The 15,556-nt window shown below is 42.1% G+C and overlaps 1 protein-coding gene across 3 annotated transcripts in view; it reads right to left on the bottom strand.

Moving 5' to 3' along the window:
- Positions 1 to 6,783: 6,783 nt before the first annotated feature.
- lrp8 (low density lipoprotein receptor-related protein 8, apolipoprotein e receptor) overlaps positions 6,784 to 15,556 on the bottom strand; it is a 174,492-nt gene continuing 165,719 nt past the window's right edge. Inside the window, exons 18-19 of one of the 3 annotated variants that reach the window (XM_084909630.1) lie at positions 14,706 to 14,896; positions 6,784 to 13,015 (exon numbers count right to left, since the gene is read on the bottom strand). In XM_084909630.1, coding sequence (XP_084765756.1) covers positions 12,977 to 13,015; positions 14,706 to 14,896 — 230 coding nt within the window. In that variant the 3' untranslated portion in view covers positions 6,784 to 12,976. Of the gene's footprint in view, positions 14,897 to 15,556 lie in introns of all 3 variants that reach the window. The other 2 variants (XM_084909628.1, XM_084909629.1) reach the window with 2 other exon arrangements.

The following is a 15,556-nucleotide window of genomic DNA, read 5'->3' as shown; positions in this document are numbered from 1 at the left end:
TCTGTAGGACAAAAGGGTAAAATATTTGCTTTGTTCTTTTTATGTACCCCCATCTTACACATGCGCTTGTTCCTGCTGCTGACTGCGGGTGTGCACCACAGATCACATTTAGGAGGAGGATAAGCCCCTCACAGAGAGTGAAGAGTGAGCCCATTACAGACATCGCTGTGTAGAGTAAGGATGCCCTCAAACTCAACTCACACAGAGGCCCCTTACCAGCCAATTAAACTGATGTACAATGTTCATATTTGTGTGTGTGTGCACCCTCACACATGCAAATGCTCTCTAAGAGGCTGTTTTTTTTCCTTTCTTTTTTAAATTTCAAATGTGAATCTGTCGCATGGACAGGACAAGAGGAAGAGAGGAACAACAGGGGAGGCACATAGTGAATGCACACACATAAAGCGAACATGCAAGTGCTCCTAATCTGAATTGCAGATGTTTTTTGTGGCCTCTCTGTCTGCCAGCACCATAATGATGAGCCGTCCTCGTTAGAGACTTTTAGCTGTAATTATCTGGTAATGGCACTTAGCCCATCAACTCCTCCTCTCGCGTGTCCCACTGCAGGCACGGTAGCTCTCTCTTGTCTCTCTCTCTGTCTCACACACACACACGCACAATCACATTCACACTCAGACAGAAACACACATACTTGCACGTAGTTAGACAGAGAGACACATGTACACATCCAGCTGGGAAGACATCCATGAACACAGAGATGGAAAAGACAAATACTGAGAGCTGCACAAGCGGTTAATCAGAAATCCACAAATACAATCACAAAAAACACACACACAAATGCACACACGTGCCATGCCATATCCCCGCTCCCCTGTCTGCCCGCATGGCTAATCTGTGCAACTTATTATCCGGGAGATAATAGAAACTGTCATCCATGAGGCAGAGGGAGGAGGGAGACAGTGGCAGAGGGGCGGCTGTGTGTTCACTGCATTTTTAAACAGGGACAGACTTCATCGCAATAACTTTATGAGGCCAGATGTGGCATATTAAAAGCAAGCTTCCCAAAGCAGAAACACCTTACCACTGCAACAAATGATGCCACGGCGGGAAAGTAGGAAGCAGCAAAAACGCTGATGGAGGTAAAATGAAATGGACCAAGAGAGACCGGGGTGAAAGACGGCACAAGAGGGAAAGCACGGGGAAGGATATGAGGGGATAAACTGAAGCAAATTGAAAGGGCTGAAAAGCATGATTCTTTACAATTAAGTTTTAATGCGACGGCTGTGAAACACTTCAATTGTTAATCCTGTGAAATTATTCTCACGCAGGAGTACCATAAACCTGCTTCTCAGTGGCAGAAACAATGGAAGACAGGATGATAATTAGAGGAGAAGAAATAAGGGAGCTGAGCAAGAGCAGGCAGTAACGTAGAATAATCAAAAGAGAGTTACTATAGTGAAATGTGAGCACACAGATCCAGCAGTGTGTCACTATGTTTCCAAGTGTGTGATCTGAAAATAAAAGGGCAGATTAGTTGGTCTTTGGTTGGAAAGAGGCAATCAGATTAGCAGCCTGGGTCTTGTTGTGTTCCTGCCATCTGTGCCAGATGCTGCTGTTGAGTCAAAACCTTAGCCAAAGTATGCACAGGGTACCTTTTGGGGTCAGACATTAGTAGAGTGGGGAGCTGCTGCCAGTAGGGGCAGCAAAGCATACAGCCTGCCTAAAGAAATAATGGCTAAGTTAAGCTCATAACCATGCTTTTTCTTGCTGTCATACTTATACAGGTTGTTTTGTCTGTCCAAAGAAAGCAGGTCCTGGGTTTTAAAGATGTTTCTGGGATTTTGATTCGTGAAGCCTTTGGAGACTTGGTAGTCTGTTGTGAACCCTCTTTATTTGCACTTCTTCACTGAGTCTTCTCTTCATTGCAGATATAGATAATGCTACGACTAACTGCTGGAGAGAAAAAGGATTTCCTTTGCATCTTCCATGGATGTCTAGGTCTTTATGCCAAGGTGTGCGTTTTATTTTGTCGCGTATGTGCTCATTCAGACACTCCAAATGTTTCCACTGTCTCTCTGATGTTTTGTTTTTTCAGTATATCTTTGTCATTTACATTAACAGGTCATTTGACTGCCTCATATGGTTTAACAGCCGCAGTTTCAAATGCCACATCTGGAATTGACTCCACAATCAGATTCAGTGTATTTATCTGCAATAATTCATAAACAGTCACTAAGTGGGGCACTCCCGTTCATAAAAGCATCTTTTGACTGAACTGTCCTCAGTGTGGAAACATGGCTGTAATTCCTCACCATTTAGCAATGAAATTAAGGTGGAACATTTAAAAAAATATTGTCATTGTTTCATTTTAAATGTACTGTGCAGGCACACAGAGTACTAGCACAACTACATAATGATTTGATGTTAAAGAATTCAGTTTTAAAATGATGCAAAGCCCCAAAATATATTTTGAAAAGATACTTCAGGAAATCTGTACCTAAAATTTTGCCAAAATTTCAGACAAAACAGTTTTCCAGAGAGAGCGAGGGAGGTTAGACATTGAGGTCAGCTGTGCTACTTCATTTTCATAAGTACAGGTGTCACTCCAGGCACCCCAAATATTTTATTCATTTTAAGTGACAGGTGGAGAGAGGAGATTTTTGCACTCAGACACCTGGATGCCCTACTAACTCCGAATGGTAGCTAATAGAGTCCGACATGAGCTCCATTTAGCAGAGGAGAGGGAAATAGTTGAAGAGAGAGAGAGAGGGAAAATGAGAGCGGTAGCTTGCAGGTGTGGAGTGAAGCTGAATTGCCACCACAGCACTGTGAAAGTCGACTGCTCGAGGGATTCTAGCAGGTCAAACAGAGAAAATTAATATGTTCTTTAGTAGTGTGGATAGTGTTGAAAAATCTGGATTTTCTACCTCTTTCCACCATGAAAGTAGACGGACTGCTTTTAGGTGGATGAATATAAAAGGTTTAAATTTCCCACATGCATTAATGTGTCAGTCAGTGCTCAATTTGTGACAGACTGGCTAATTGTTTGAGGCTTCTTCCCACTTTCTGCCCCTTACTGGAATCAGCGCCAATCCCCAGGCGACCACAGAAAGCTTTAGCTGTGTAATGATTGTTTTATCTTAGCAATGCGCCTCTGGAATTTTATATAATAAAATAAAGGCCTTAGAGACACCAGGTGCATTAGTAACAAAAAGATCAATGGAAAAATCCTGTTTGTGTTCCTGGATCAGTTTTGCGTGGCCTCTTCTCTCTTTATTTAAGAGTGTGAGAATTTTGAGAAAAACTAATGAGAAGCTAAGAGAGCGCCCACTCCAGCAAGGGGAGTAATCACAAAACCCAAAGAAGGGAAAACAGGAAAGTCATAATGTTACTGTTTTCTGCCAAATTGATATCTAGCCATGAAAGGTCTCAGTATGTTGTGGTTTTCAAGGTGGCGGTCAACAATCCTGACTAACATTATGCCAAGGACACTTGTTTTTAAATCAAAGTCTTCTCGAGGCCAAGAGCTGATTTAAAACACACATTTCAAACACAGGTTGAATCCTCAATGAAGAGCAACAGCAAAGCCGGAACAACTCTCAGGCCAAATAGTGCCAACTCTTTTTGCTGGCTCATCCATCAAACTCCGAGTGAAATGTCACTCCACAAATGTCTCCATAGACTAGAAAAGTCCCCTATCTCCTTTCCTTCCCCCCATTACACAGTCAAGTCCATTTTACCCGATCATTCCTGCTAACCTTTAGAAAAACTTGTCTTTTTCTTTTCTCTGTGAGCCCGACAACATGGACAAAGAGCAAGTATCTCCAGTGTCCATGTATCACATATATTTTAGCACATAGAAAAGAAAGGAGAAAAAAGACGTTTGGAGGTTTTAACACCCTTTAAGACACACAAAACCCCTTCTTTCAAGCTTATTTCATTTCATTTTATTTTAGGTGGGCATAGGCAATACTATTTATATCTAAACATTCCTTTTTGCTAAAGCATATAGTTAGTGCTGGATCAGGAGACTCTGAATCCTCTCTTAGTTATGCTGCAATAGGTGTAGACTGCCGGGGGGATTCCCATGATGCACTGAGTGTATCTTCTTCATTCACCTTTCTCACTCACTATGTGTTAACAGACCACTCTGCATTGAATCATACTTGTTATGAATCTCTAGCTCTCTTCCACAGCATCTCTTTCATCCTGTCTTCCTTCTCTCACCCCATCAGGTCACAGCAGATGGCCCCGCCCCTCCCTGAGCCTGGTTCTGCTGGAGGTTTCTTCTTATTAAAAGGGAGTTTTTCCTTCCCACTGTCGCCAAAGTGCTTGCTCATAGGCGGTCATATGATTGTTGGGTTTTTCTCTGTATGTATTATTGTAGGGTCTACCTTACAATATAAAGTGCCTTGAGGCGACTGTTGTTGTGATTTGGTGCTGTATAAATGAAATTGAATTAATTACTAACTCATGCCTATGCTAGAAGTGAAGTGGTCAAAGGCATGGCAGGTCCACATCCTGATGAGAGTGCTGGTTAGACAACAAAAGAAGTGAAGTGAAAGAGCATGGAGTTCATTTCTCAAATGAGTTTTCAAAGTAATTATATCAAATGCAAAACATCTGCACTGAGTGAACTCAATGCCCTAAAAGAAAACGCCAAAAACACAAAACGTCTCATTGCTTTTGGCTCAGTTTGAGACGACATGTTTTGACCATAAAGGTCTGCACATAATCGTTGATCACAGTGCATTATTTTCTGTTCTGGACAATAAAATTTAATAGAAGTCATAAAAGCACACCCTGAGGACACTGATGTAAACCCTTTCTAAAGAATCTGCTTATTTAGCTCAGAATTGCATTCAATTTTATTCAATTCAGTCGACCAAATTTCTGTCTTTGACTTATACAACTCCTGGTGTACACTGTACACTCTTTATGTGAATGAAGAGTAAATGTTACTTAGCACAGTTAAAAAAAACCTCACTAGAAATACTCAGTTTTCCTGAACAAGCTGGCAGGAGCCAGAAACACATTTTGGGTGGGCGGGTTGGGGAGTTCTGCCATGACTCAAAGCTGTAACTTCTTTACTACACCCGTACTGTATAATCAACAGAGTACATCCAAATGACCTGTGTATGTGAATTCACTGTAATGTCTGTCTATATACTCTCGCAGTCACAGTCCTACTATACCTGGTGGTTAGAAAAACATCTTTGATTATAAGCGCTTAAAGTTTCTGGCAAGTGCTGCTTTTGCGGTATAGAAAGATGATTTATTGTCCTGAAACCACATTCTGTAAAATTCATTGTGTGTTGTCCACAAATTATAGCATTTTAATTTTGATTGGTCCAGATGTTCAGAGATTTTTTTCCCTTCATTACAATTATACAGGGGATTTAATTTTATTTTTCTACTGTAAGTACTCTGTTGAACCACATTCACTACTCAAAAAATGATAAAATAAAATGCAATGTTGATCTGGTCAGTTAAGTAGCAGAGGGGCGTTTTAAAATTAGTTTCAGTTGCTTTGGTGTAATTGAAATTAAAAACAGGTGCACTAGAGGGGCAACAATGAGACAACCCCCAAAACAGGAATTGTTTTACAGGTGGAGGTCACTGAGATTTTGTCCCTAATCATTGTTTCTGGCTGTTTTTTCACAAGTTTTGCATTTGGCTAGGGTCACTGTCTCTGTTGGTAGGATGAGGCAATATCTGAACCCTGCTGAGGTTGTACACGTAGTCCGACTCCAGGGTGGCATATGGCCAGAAGGTTTGCTGTGTCTCCCAACATAGTCTCAAGAGCATGGAGGAGATTCCAGGAGACAGACAGTTACTCTAGGAGAGCTGGAACAGGCTTCAGAAGATCCTTAACCCCTTAGCAGGAGCGGTATTTGGACCTTTGTTCAAGGAGGAACAAAATGATCACTACCAGTGTGACAAAATGACCTCCAGGAGGTCACTGGTGTGAAAAAAAAAGTTTTAGGAGGCCCTGTGCAGAATTGTCAGGTCTACCACTGACGCGCTGTACTATTCAAACACTACTCTGTTCCAGTTGATTCCTCCTGTACAACAATACCTGTCCCCGTGTGGCGAGAGCATGCATGCAGTTACTGCAGGATGGGTATTAATACCACTGACTGTGATGTTTCGATCCATCTGACATTGCCAGGTTGCACTGCAGACTGTCCAAGAGGTTGGCGATACCCTGGTCACGATCTGGGAGGAGATCCTCCAGGACACCAGCATTGTCAGGCATGCATACAAGCATGTGAGGGTCAAAAAAAAACCCCAAAACCAAAAAAGAATCACCTGGGATGCCATTAAACCACGTGGCATCCTTTGATTCCTAACACATTACGCAGTTCACGTCAGTATAGACATCCAGCATGATCTGATGTGTTTCTAAGTGTTCCTTTATTTACTTTTTGGAGCTGCACATTAATCCTCAGTAAAGTATTCTAATCCTAGAGTCAAGACGTTTTAAGACATTTACTTTTAAATGAGTGAATGTGAGTGCGAATGGTTGCCTGTCTCTGTGTGTTAGCCCTGCGACAGAGACAGACCGGCGACCTGTCCAGGGAGTACTCCGCCTCTCACCCTATGACAGCTGGGATAGGCTCCAGTGCCCCCCGCGATCCTGAAAAGGATAAGCGGAAGCGAATGGATGGATGGATGAAACTAGTGTTAGGAAAAGTTGCAAAGAAGAGCGAGAGTATTACATTTGATTAATACATTATGCTGCAACCTACAGTAGCTGTCACAGCCTGCACAAGTTGTCAGCCCATACAGAAAGACAAACAAATACAAATGAAAACAGTATTCACACTAAAGGGTTGGACAGTTTTTATAAATTTAATATATCAATATATAGAGATATTTATCAACAGCTTGATTTCATAGAAACGTGAGTGAGACCATTTTGGCATACAGTACAGATATTCAATGTAAGTACAGAAGTTGCTAAGTTGTCAACACTCCCCCCCTCAACAACCCGCCCCAGTTAACCACCCTGCACCCCCCACCCCCACCCCCTCCCTCAAACAGACACAGAAGACAGAAAAACAGAGTAGAAGTGTACAGGAGCACAAAACAAGGCACCAATAAATTAAAATGATTCCTCCCCCCTCATCCCCACTTAAAAAAAAAAAAACCTAACAAAAGATGAATTAAATTTAAACAGAATTAAATACAGTAGAAACTCTAAAAATCCGCATTGCTGTTAAAAAGCAGGAAAGTAAAACAGAAACGAACAAATGGAAGTGAAAGTAAAATAGGAACACTTTGGCAGATTATTAAATTTTAGTTACAATCAAGTAGTAAAGAAATCCAGTGCTCGTGTGTACAAATAAATTCATATATCGTCTACACTCCTTTTACCCCAGAAGTTTATGTACATCTTTTTTCTCCGTTTTTTTGCCGCTGTTGTTGTTTTTACAGATACATTTAAAACATTATCAAAAGATTTCTGCAGTATGAAAACGTATTATTTACAAGTCAGGATTCAAAACCACTGGACTGTACCACTGGACACCCCCCTCGAGCCCCAACCCCACCACACTTTTATTTCCTCCCTTACAAAGAACGTTATTTCTTTACACAGTGCAGAAGGCTTTTTGAAAAGTTTTGTGCAACAAACAGCATAAAGAAAAAAATGCCTGTCTTATGGCTGAGGAATGGTTAGAGGCCCGAATGTTTTTTTTTCCTTTTCTTTTTCTTTTTATCTTTCCTTGCAGACAAAGACATATCAGCAAGATTTCTGAGAAAATGTAGGTGGACAGTTTTGCAAAAAAAAAAAAAAAAAAATCTGGAGCCTTAGATTTTCTTTCAATTTCTTCATCTTGTTTGACTGTGGAAGGACCATAAAAACGTATCAAAACGTTCCCCCTGTACATATCATCATCGTCATCCCGAGCCATGAAAAAATTTACACAAAGATCACCTTCTTTCCCGAAAGCCTTCATTTTACACAGAGTGCTCGAAAAATCTAGGCAACTGAACGCTGCCCCTTCAAGTAATCAAACATCAAGTAGATTACACATGAAACTAGAAATAGTCTGGTGAGGAGATAGAGAGGGAGAGACAGAGAAAGGAGGAGAGCAACAACTACAACTCACTTACACAGTCCAAAAAAAACCTCCCCACATAACAAAAAGAGGAGTCAGTGTATCGAGGAAAGTCACTGGGTCAACAAAAGCTAAGTGCCATCCAAGTAGAGTCACTGAGGGTTCCTTCCACAGTCCAAAACTGTAGCTCAAGGGGGAGGCCGCTTCTCCAAGCTGAGTGTGATTGTTCACCGGTTTGCTGGTTCACATTTTTCTTTCTATCTCTGGGGATTTCCTTATTATTTTTGTTGTTGTTTCAGGTTATTTCCTCCAGTGTTTTCTTTTTCTTTAATTCTTCCACTGTGTGCCTGTCTACCCAAAGACTGAGAGCCCTTGCCAAAGGAAAGATGTTCATGGGTGAGATGAAGATGAGAGGGTTGCAAGCGAATGAGAGTGCACAGAAACAACAGCGTGGACTTTGCCCTCGAAGCTAAAATTCAACAGTGCGACAGCCAAAGAAACACTTTAAAACTCACAGTTGGAATTACATTTGATACAGTGCTCGAGGAGCAGTGGTGGAGTGGTGGAGCGATGTGAGAAGAGCATTGTGGTTAAAGCAACGTAAGGTCTCCGCTCAGAAAAGGAAAAGACAAGCAACAGTACGATAAAATGGAGAGCACAGATCAGGAAGACTGTATCGGGGTTATCAGGACTGTTAGTATTTACTATTTACGCTGATAACAAGCAACAACTTCCTCCCTCGATTTAGTAACAATTTGCACAGTTTATGCACTTAAGGTGTCCATTAGGATTGTTCTGAATATTTGTTTTCTCAATCAGTGAACGAGTTAAATAGAGTTAAATATCAAGGAGTTAAATATTATAAATATGCCTATACATATGGTTTTGCTGGTGTAAACAGTATGCATTCTACATAGTTAAATAACAACTTATATTCATTTCAATCCTGTCACCTAGAAACTACACTGAAGCAAAACACAGTCTCTAGCAACACATTTTATATGTAGTAGCTTTTGGCGTCTATACATATAAAGGGACCATATTAGTCCTTTTATATAGTTCTGATATGATATATGTAAATATTAGCGCTGGTTTCTATTTGGACTGTAGGTGAGAGCTGTTTGAGCAGCAGTCAAGCTCTAAAACAAAAAGGAAAACAGCTCTTCTGTTGTTTTGTATGCCATCTGTTCACCTTGAACATCTGATTGCCAATTCTGGTTGGGCGTGGTATATAAGCATAATGTATTCTCCTTCAAAGACAAACAAAACAAAAAGACAAAACAACCTAGCATCTACAAGCGTCTGAACGATATAGAATTCTTAAAACCAATAGTCAAAATTGCTGATTTAAATTTGATAAACTCATATCAGCTGATATGTAGTTGTTTACTCATTTACACACTGCCTGATGTTGTTTGGATCTGCTGGTTGTTGCATGTGTGGCATTACCGCCAACAGGGAAGTTGCGACGCACCCTCTAGTGGACAAACTATGCAACAGCAACCAATAAAATCGGCCTTTCAGATAACATTTTAGTATTAAGTACCATATAAATGTCATTTCTAGGTGACAGCATTGATTCTGTGTTAAAAGTAAAATAGCAAAGCGTTCACTTCACCAGAACAAATGTTCCCTGTTTTCTTCCTTCAACAAAAGGTAGTGAGTTCCAGTAACTCAGAAATCCATACAACACAACAATGCCAAGACCAACTCATTTAATTAACTCATTTTTCTCAAAGATTTCAAGTTTACTAGCGAGACATTTTTAGACGTACATCAACATTTTCAATTCAGTAAACACAGTCTACAAGGAAAAAGTTCATTTTAGTGCAGTATATTTCCCCATTAAGTGTTAAAGAACTCACAGTATCGTTTATAATGTTGCACTTTGTTTTACTAGATTAACACTGAACTAAAAAACAAATAGTGACCCAGTGCACTCTAAGCTTATCTGACCTAGAGGGAAAAAGCTGATATAGCTGACATCACACCAGTGGTTAGTCCCTTAATAGTCTTGTAAATATGGAACAACAGTGAAGCAGATGTCTAGAGAGCCTATGGTCACAGTAAGCCCTCCATTGCCACTACAATTACTACCTTGAATAGTTACAGACAAAGAACCGTTCTGGGCTTCTTTCAATGTCCTTCAGAATAGACGAATGTTCTTGAGGTGACCACACAGTGGACCAGCCAATCTGTCTTCACACTGTAGCCATAATAAGTTTCCTACACCTCAATAAATAAGCAATTTATTCTCCTACCTGCACCCCCCACCTCCAGCATGGAACTCGATTAGACCTGAAGCAAACATGGACATGAAGGAAAGTGTTGGCACGCAGAGCTGACTCAGCTCAGGGAGCTGTGATTTATTTAATCTTAAATTCACAAAGATATCTTTACATCCTGATTTTTCCATCACTACCTAATCTCTCCTTTGGGAACTGGATCCTATACGCATAAAAACTCCAGTGGCTAATCTACATCATTGTTTTCAGTGTTTAGTCAAATCTGTTCAATATATGTCAATTCTTAAAGACCTAAAAAGCAGTCACTGGAGGAAACTAACAAACCAGTCTAACGTCATGCTGAGTGGAGTCCCAATCTTCCCCACTGTGCAGTGCATTACATTTTGCTTCATCTGTACAAGGTGAAGATGAAGGGAGATGGCCTCCCCCTTGCGCTCGATCCTCCTCCATTAGATGGATGTAGGGGGAGCGCGCTGCTGGAGAGGACTACAATTTACCTGTCTAGCTTGCTACTTGTCACACACAGTTCATACAAATCACCCACTGTGCTTCATAAACTGAAAGGAGAGAGTGCCATCCTTTCGAGGGAGGCGAGAGGAGCGACTGTCAGAATACGGCGATGCCAACACTGGCAGAAATCCGGGAAAACAAACGACCCACCGTTCATCTTCCAAGTACAAACCTGCTCACATATGGCGGCGTATAAATTCTGGCAGTCAAGCCCTACACCACCTTTCATCTTTGTTTTCCTTGCCTTTCTGTTCCTCCCTCGTGGTTATCTGAGCTTCTACGCTGAAGCTAAGCCTTCCAAGAAATAGTGAAATCCATGAATAATAACCGTCATTAATCAACTGTTGCATGAATACATAATCTGAGACCGTACTGAGTCTAGGATGGAAGACTTTAACATTTGCATTGGGAACTTTTGTGTGTGTGTGTTATTTAGTCATATTGGATTTACTAGTCCAATATGTAGGATCTTAAATGCAGCATTGATCAGATTCATTAGGCAAGAATGGAAGATGAGTGTTTCATGTATTTATAGTTTAGACCATCCAAAACTGCCTTACAGAGTATATAATGTGTTTTAACTGAGCTTAAAACTGTCAAATTTTCAATTAGGACACTAAATGATGTCCTGAATAAGAACTCTGGCAATCTGCCTCGACTACTTGTAACAGTTCTACTATTCTGTCATATTCCAGCACAAGATGAGCAATTATTACAATATTCATTGGCATGAATCGCAACTGATTCAATAGGCTGGAAGCTGGTTCGAAGCAAGCCAAGGAAGATCAGGTCCCATTTTTCAAATCGGCGCTCAGCTCAGTCGGCCTCGGTGTGTTACTCATCTGCGCACCGCACAGAGACGGTGACAGTGACAGACATAAGAAATACAGCATCACATCCAGAAAACACACAGCTGCATTGTTAAAAAGGGGGAGCAAAGGTAGCCCCTCACCCCACCTCATCCCAAAAAACAAACAAACAAAAAAACCCAGCTGGGACTGATGTTTATGGGGTCACTCAAAGTCAAACACCCCTGTGTTTTCTTGCTGTGATGAGCTTGTCATCTCACTCTTCATTTCCTCCAGGATTCCTATACAGCAAGTGCAGCATGCACTTACATGTTTTTAAATCCGATCACTAAACAACTATTTAACATCCAATTCCCTGCATCAATTCAAAAGAATATGTTCTTGCTGCTAGAATATTGACGCTGGCAGATGCAAATGAAGACTCAGAAACACATGTGGGATTCTTGCTACTCAGTGCAAACAGGAAAACAATCCCAAGTTCATTATTGACTGTATGCACACCTCTGATGGCAGAGGCCAGGGGATTACCCATAATCCTTTGCCTTTCTACCCTGCTGCTTTAAGCCTTGAGGCACTACCCTCTGGTAGCACAAACCCTCCAATTGCAAAGGAAAAAAAAAAGAAAGAAAGAAAAAGTCTCCTTTATCCCCAAAATCACCTCTAAATGTACAGACGACCCCATCAGTTTTCCTCTCCTTGGCTATATTTAGCTTTACAGTAAGTGAAAGGGCAAATCTGAGGGACTAGGTGTGAAAAATGATGACACCCCCCTGCAACAAACCCCTTAAAAAGGGTCTCCTTACATGACAATGAAGAAATACAGCGTCCTTGCTTGCCACTGTACTGCACCATCCTTCCAAACTTGTCTTTCGTGCTGTGCACTGAGAGGTGCTGGTCACATATTTACAACAGCAAACGCAACAGAAATAAATACAGTGAAAGCACGAGGAATTTAAAATGATGCATGCCGCCTTCTCCTGCTTGCACGGCAGCCAGAAATCCTTTTATTTACAAAGTGCACTGAGACAGCTGAATGAGGTTAGTATGGACAATATCATCATCAAGCAGCATTTTGAGCAGCACTGGTGCTAACAAGAGGCAGAGCGAAGAGAGGAGTGGAGCAGAGGCTACTAAACTAATAGTAGTAGTAGTAGTAGCTAATAATGGTAGTAGTGTTACTCCAGTGGAGACGGTAGGAGATGGAGGTGGGATTTAACAGGTGTATATGTCATCCCTGCTCTTTAAAAACGGGGAGGCAAAATGAGGTCTCCTTTTCTTTTCTCCTCTGCGTTGTACTGGCCTCATTGTAGTGGTCTAGAGGCTGTGGTGAGAGGAGGGGGCCAGTATGGGAGCGCAGGGGTGCAGGCTGCATCCCCCTCCTCCCTCAGGGATAGCCATCATCCTCCAGACTGAGTGCCACGCGCTGCAAACAGCAGATAAAAAGACCGTTACCACAACAGGCTGGTTAAGGAGAAAGAAGTGAGATAGAACAGCGGGGAATGAAAACAGAGAAGCTCAGTGGAAAAAGAGGAGAAAGGGAGACAAGATTCCAGTTTAGGTGGAACCCAGAAGAAAAATGGCAGCTTTGTTATGTGATGCCCTCTCACTATTCTGCCTCCTCTCCCCAACCTTCGTCTTCGTTTCTTTCCAATTCAGCCCCCCCAACGTGTTGTTTGTCCCCTCCTTCCCTGGCTGCTCGTAGCAAGGAATGCAGGCTGCCTGCCTACAGTTGCGAAAGTCTGGCCCACATAATGCAAGCCTGATTTCTCTGGCTGCCCAAGCTGCCACACTGAGACAAAGGGCAAGAAAAAGTTAGGACGAGAAAAGAAGAGGAAGAAAACCACTAAAGAGATAAAAGGCAATACATAAGATTTGTACAAATGTTTGTAATAAAACTGGGAAAACGAGAGAGGAGGAGTAAAGCCCCCTCTCTCGTTCGGCGAGGGTAGGTTGTTACTTCGACCTTGAATCTTAATATGACTCAGTCGTGCACCTGTTTCAGTGTCTGTCTGAGCGTGCTTCCCGCCTGTCATCATGCCAGTGATACCCAGAATTCTTTGCCTTCTTTCTCTCCGGGGTGACACAAAGAAATCTGTGTTACCATGCCAACAGATCAAAGCGCTAGACTCCCGTCTCGCCCTCCCTCCTTTATCCTTTTTGGCTGCCCTTAGCCGCTTGCTCTCTGACACCCAAAACAAGAAGCATATTCGGTAAATGTCATAAACTCCTAATGACGCACAGTCTGGATTTAAGGGCATTTTACTTTACTGCTACGTGTTGCAGCTGCCGCTGTGTCCAGGGTTTGTAGAAAATGCCGCTTCCAGTGACTTTTAAAACTGCATATACATCAGTGGGAAGTCATCAGGGTAATCCTGAAATTGCGTTGCTGAGATTTATGGTTTCTGCAAGATAAATTGTATTTCGAGAGAGTCCTTCATCCTGATTTGTGCTCCCTTTTTCAAATTTTGTGTGACCTCAAAACAAAATCGCATTAGTTCAATGCTATGACGCAACTATCTACTCTACATGTCCATTTTATTCGTGAGCAGTGGCTATAGAGCGACTCCTCTGTCGCCTCTTTTTTTGCATCTCATCTGCACTAATCATGATTTCTTGGCTGCTGAACGTTTCTGAAGCAAAGGAATAATGCTTTGCCTGTGCACAAGGGTTTTGTCAGGAAATGGGGATCACTCACTTCAACAACCAAAAACACTAACACGATGCACAAATAAATGGGATGGCGGGTCGGCCGCAGGGATGTATCGCATGAATATGGTCGCTGAAGGTGAACGAATGTGTCGAGGGTTTACGTGTACGCGTGACAGGTGTGTTCGGTAATTACTTCAAAAACATAAAGAAATAAAATGATATGTGAACGTGTGCGAGCCTGTTCTTTCTTTCCACCAGGCTGACATGTACAAGAAAACGGGCTTTTCCAAACCCTCGTGCCAACTCCCATTTTCCAAATATTTCACACCTCTTCCTTTCCTCCGCAGTATCTCTCACTTAGTGTTCGAGAGCATCGGCGCCCCCGAATACCAGTGAGAGTTGTTGTCTGTGACGCCGCCCCCTAGAGGAAGCGCTATGAATGGCTGACTGTGGCTGCCACTCACTGCTGGGTAGACGTGACCGATGGACTCGCTCTGACGCCCGATGTGGATCTCGTCGTCGTCATCCTCTGTGGTTTTGCGGTACACTGGGTTGTCGAAGTTCATGCTCTTGGTGTTCTTGCGCCGCCAGTTGCGCCAGACCAGGTATCCGCCGGTGCAGAGCAATCCGATGACCACTGTGGCAAGGATAGGGACTGCATGTGTTTAACACACACACAACAACAACACACGGCGGGAGCGTTAACACAGCCCGGGGGACACAGAGCGGCGCTTTAAGCACTCACGCACAAACACACGTTGCACTGTTCACCTGAAGGCTCATTATTTTTCAGTTTTGGTTTTTGAAAGATGCAAAATGTTGTTTGCATAACAGCTTCTCAAAAATTTTCAAAACAAAACAAAACAAACAACAAAAAAAAAAACATGGAACTATTCGCCTTCTGGAAAACGTCCAGAGGTGCACAAGGAGATGAACCTGAAGGGGAAGCAGTCCACTTTTCTGAAACTGTTAGAAAAACTGGTGGCACTTTATGCATCTGTTTCTATAAATTTAGTGGGCTGAGCTTTTTATGTTTCATCCCCCGTATGTCTTCTGTATCTGCATAAATCTAAGCATTTATTAGAGAAACAATGAGCCTTCAAAGAGGAACTAATCATTCATTGCATTATATCCCCCCCTCAGTGTCACGAAACGATCAAAAACATGCACACACAATATGCAACATAAATGTCTGCATGGTACACATGCACATAAACATCATTCTAACACACACACACACACACACACACACACACACACACACACACACACACACACACACACACACACACACACACACACGTGGGCACACTGA

This window comes from Perissodus microlepis, chromosome 17, assembly GCF_051167445.1.
Source record: "Perissodus microlepis isolate ML-2025 ecotype Zambia chromosome 17, ASM5116744v1, whole genome shotgun sequence".
NCBI classification, from domain to species: Eukaryota; Metazoa; Chordata; class Actinopteri; order Cichliformes; family Cichlidae; genus Perissodus; species Perissodus microlepis.
Note: the sequence above shows the minus strand (reverse complement) of the source record. Positions and strands in the feature narration are given on the sequence as shown.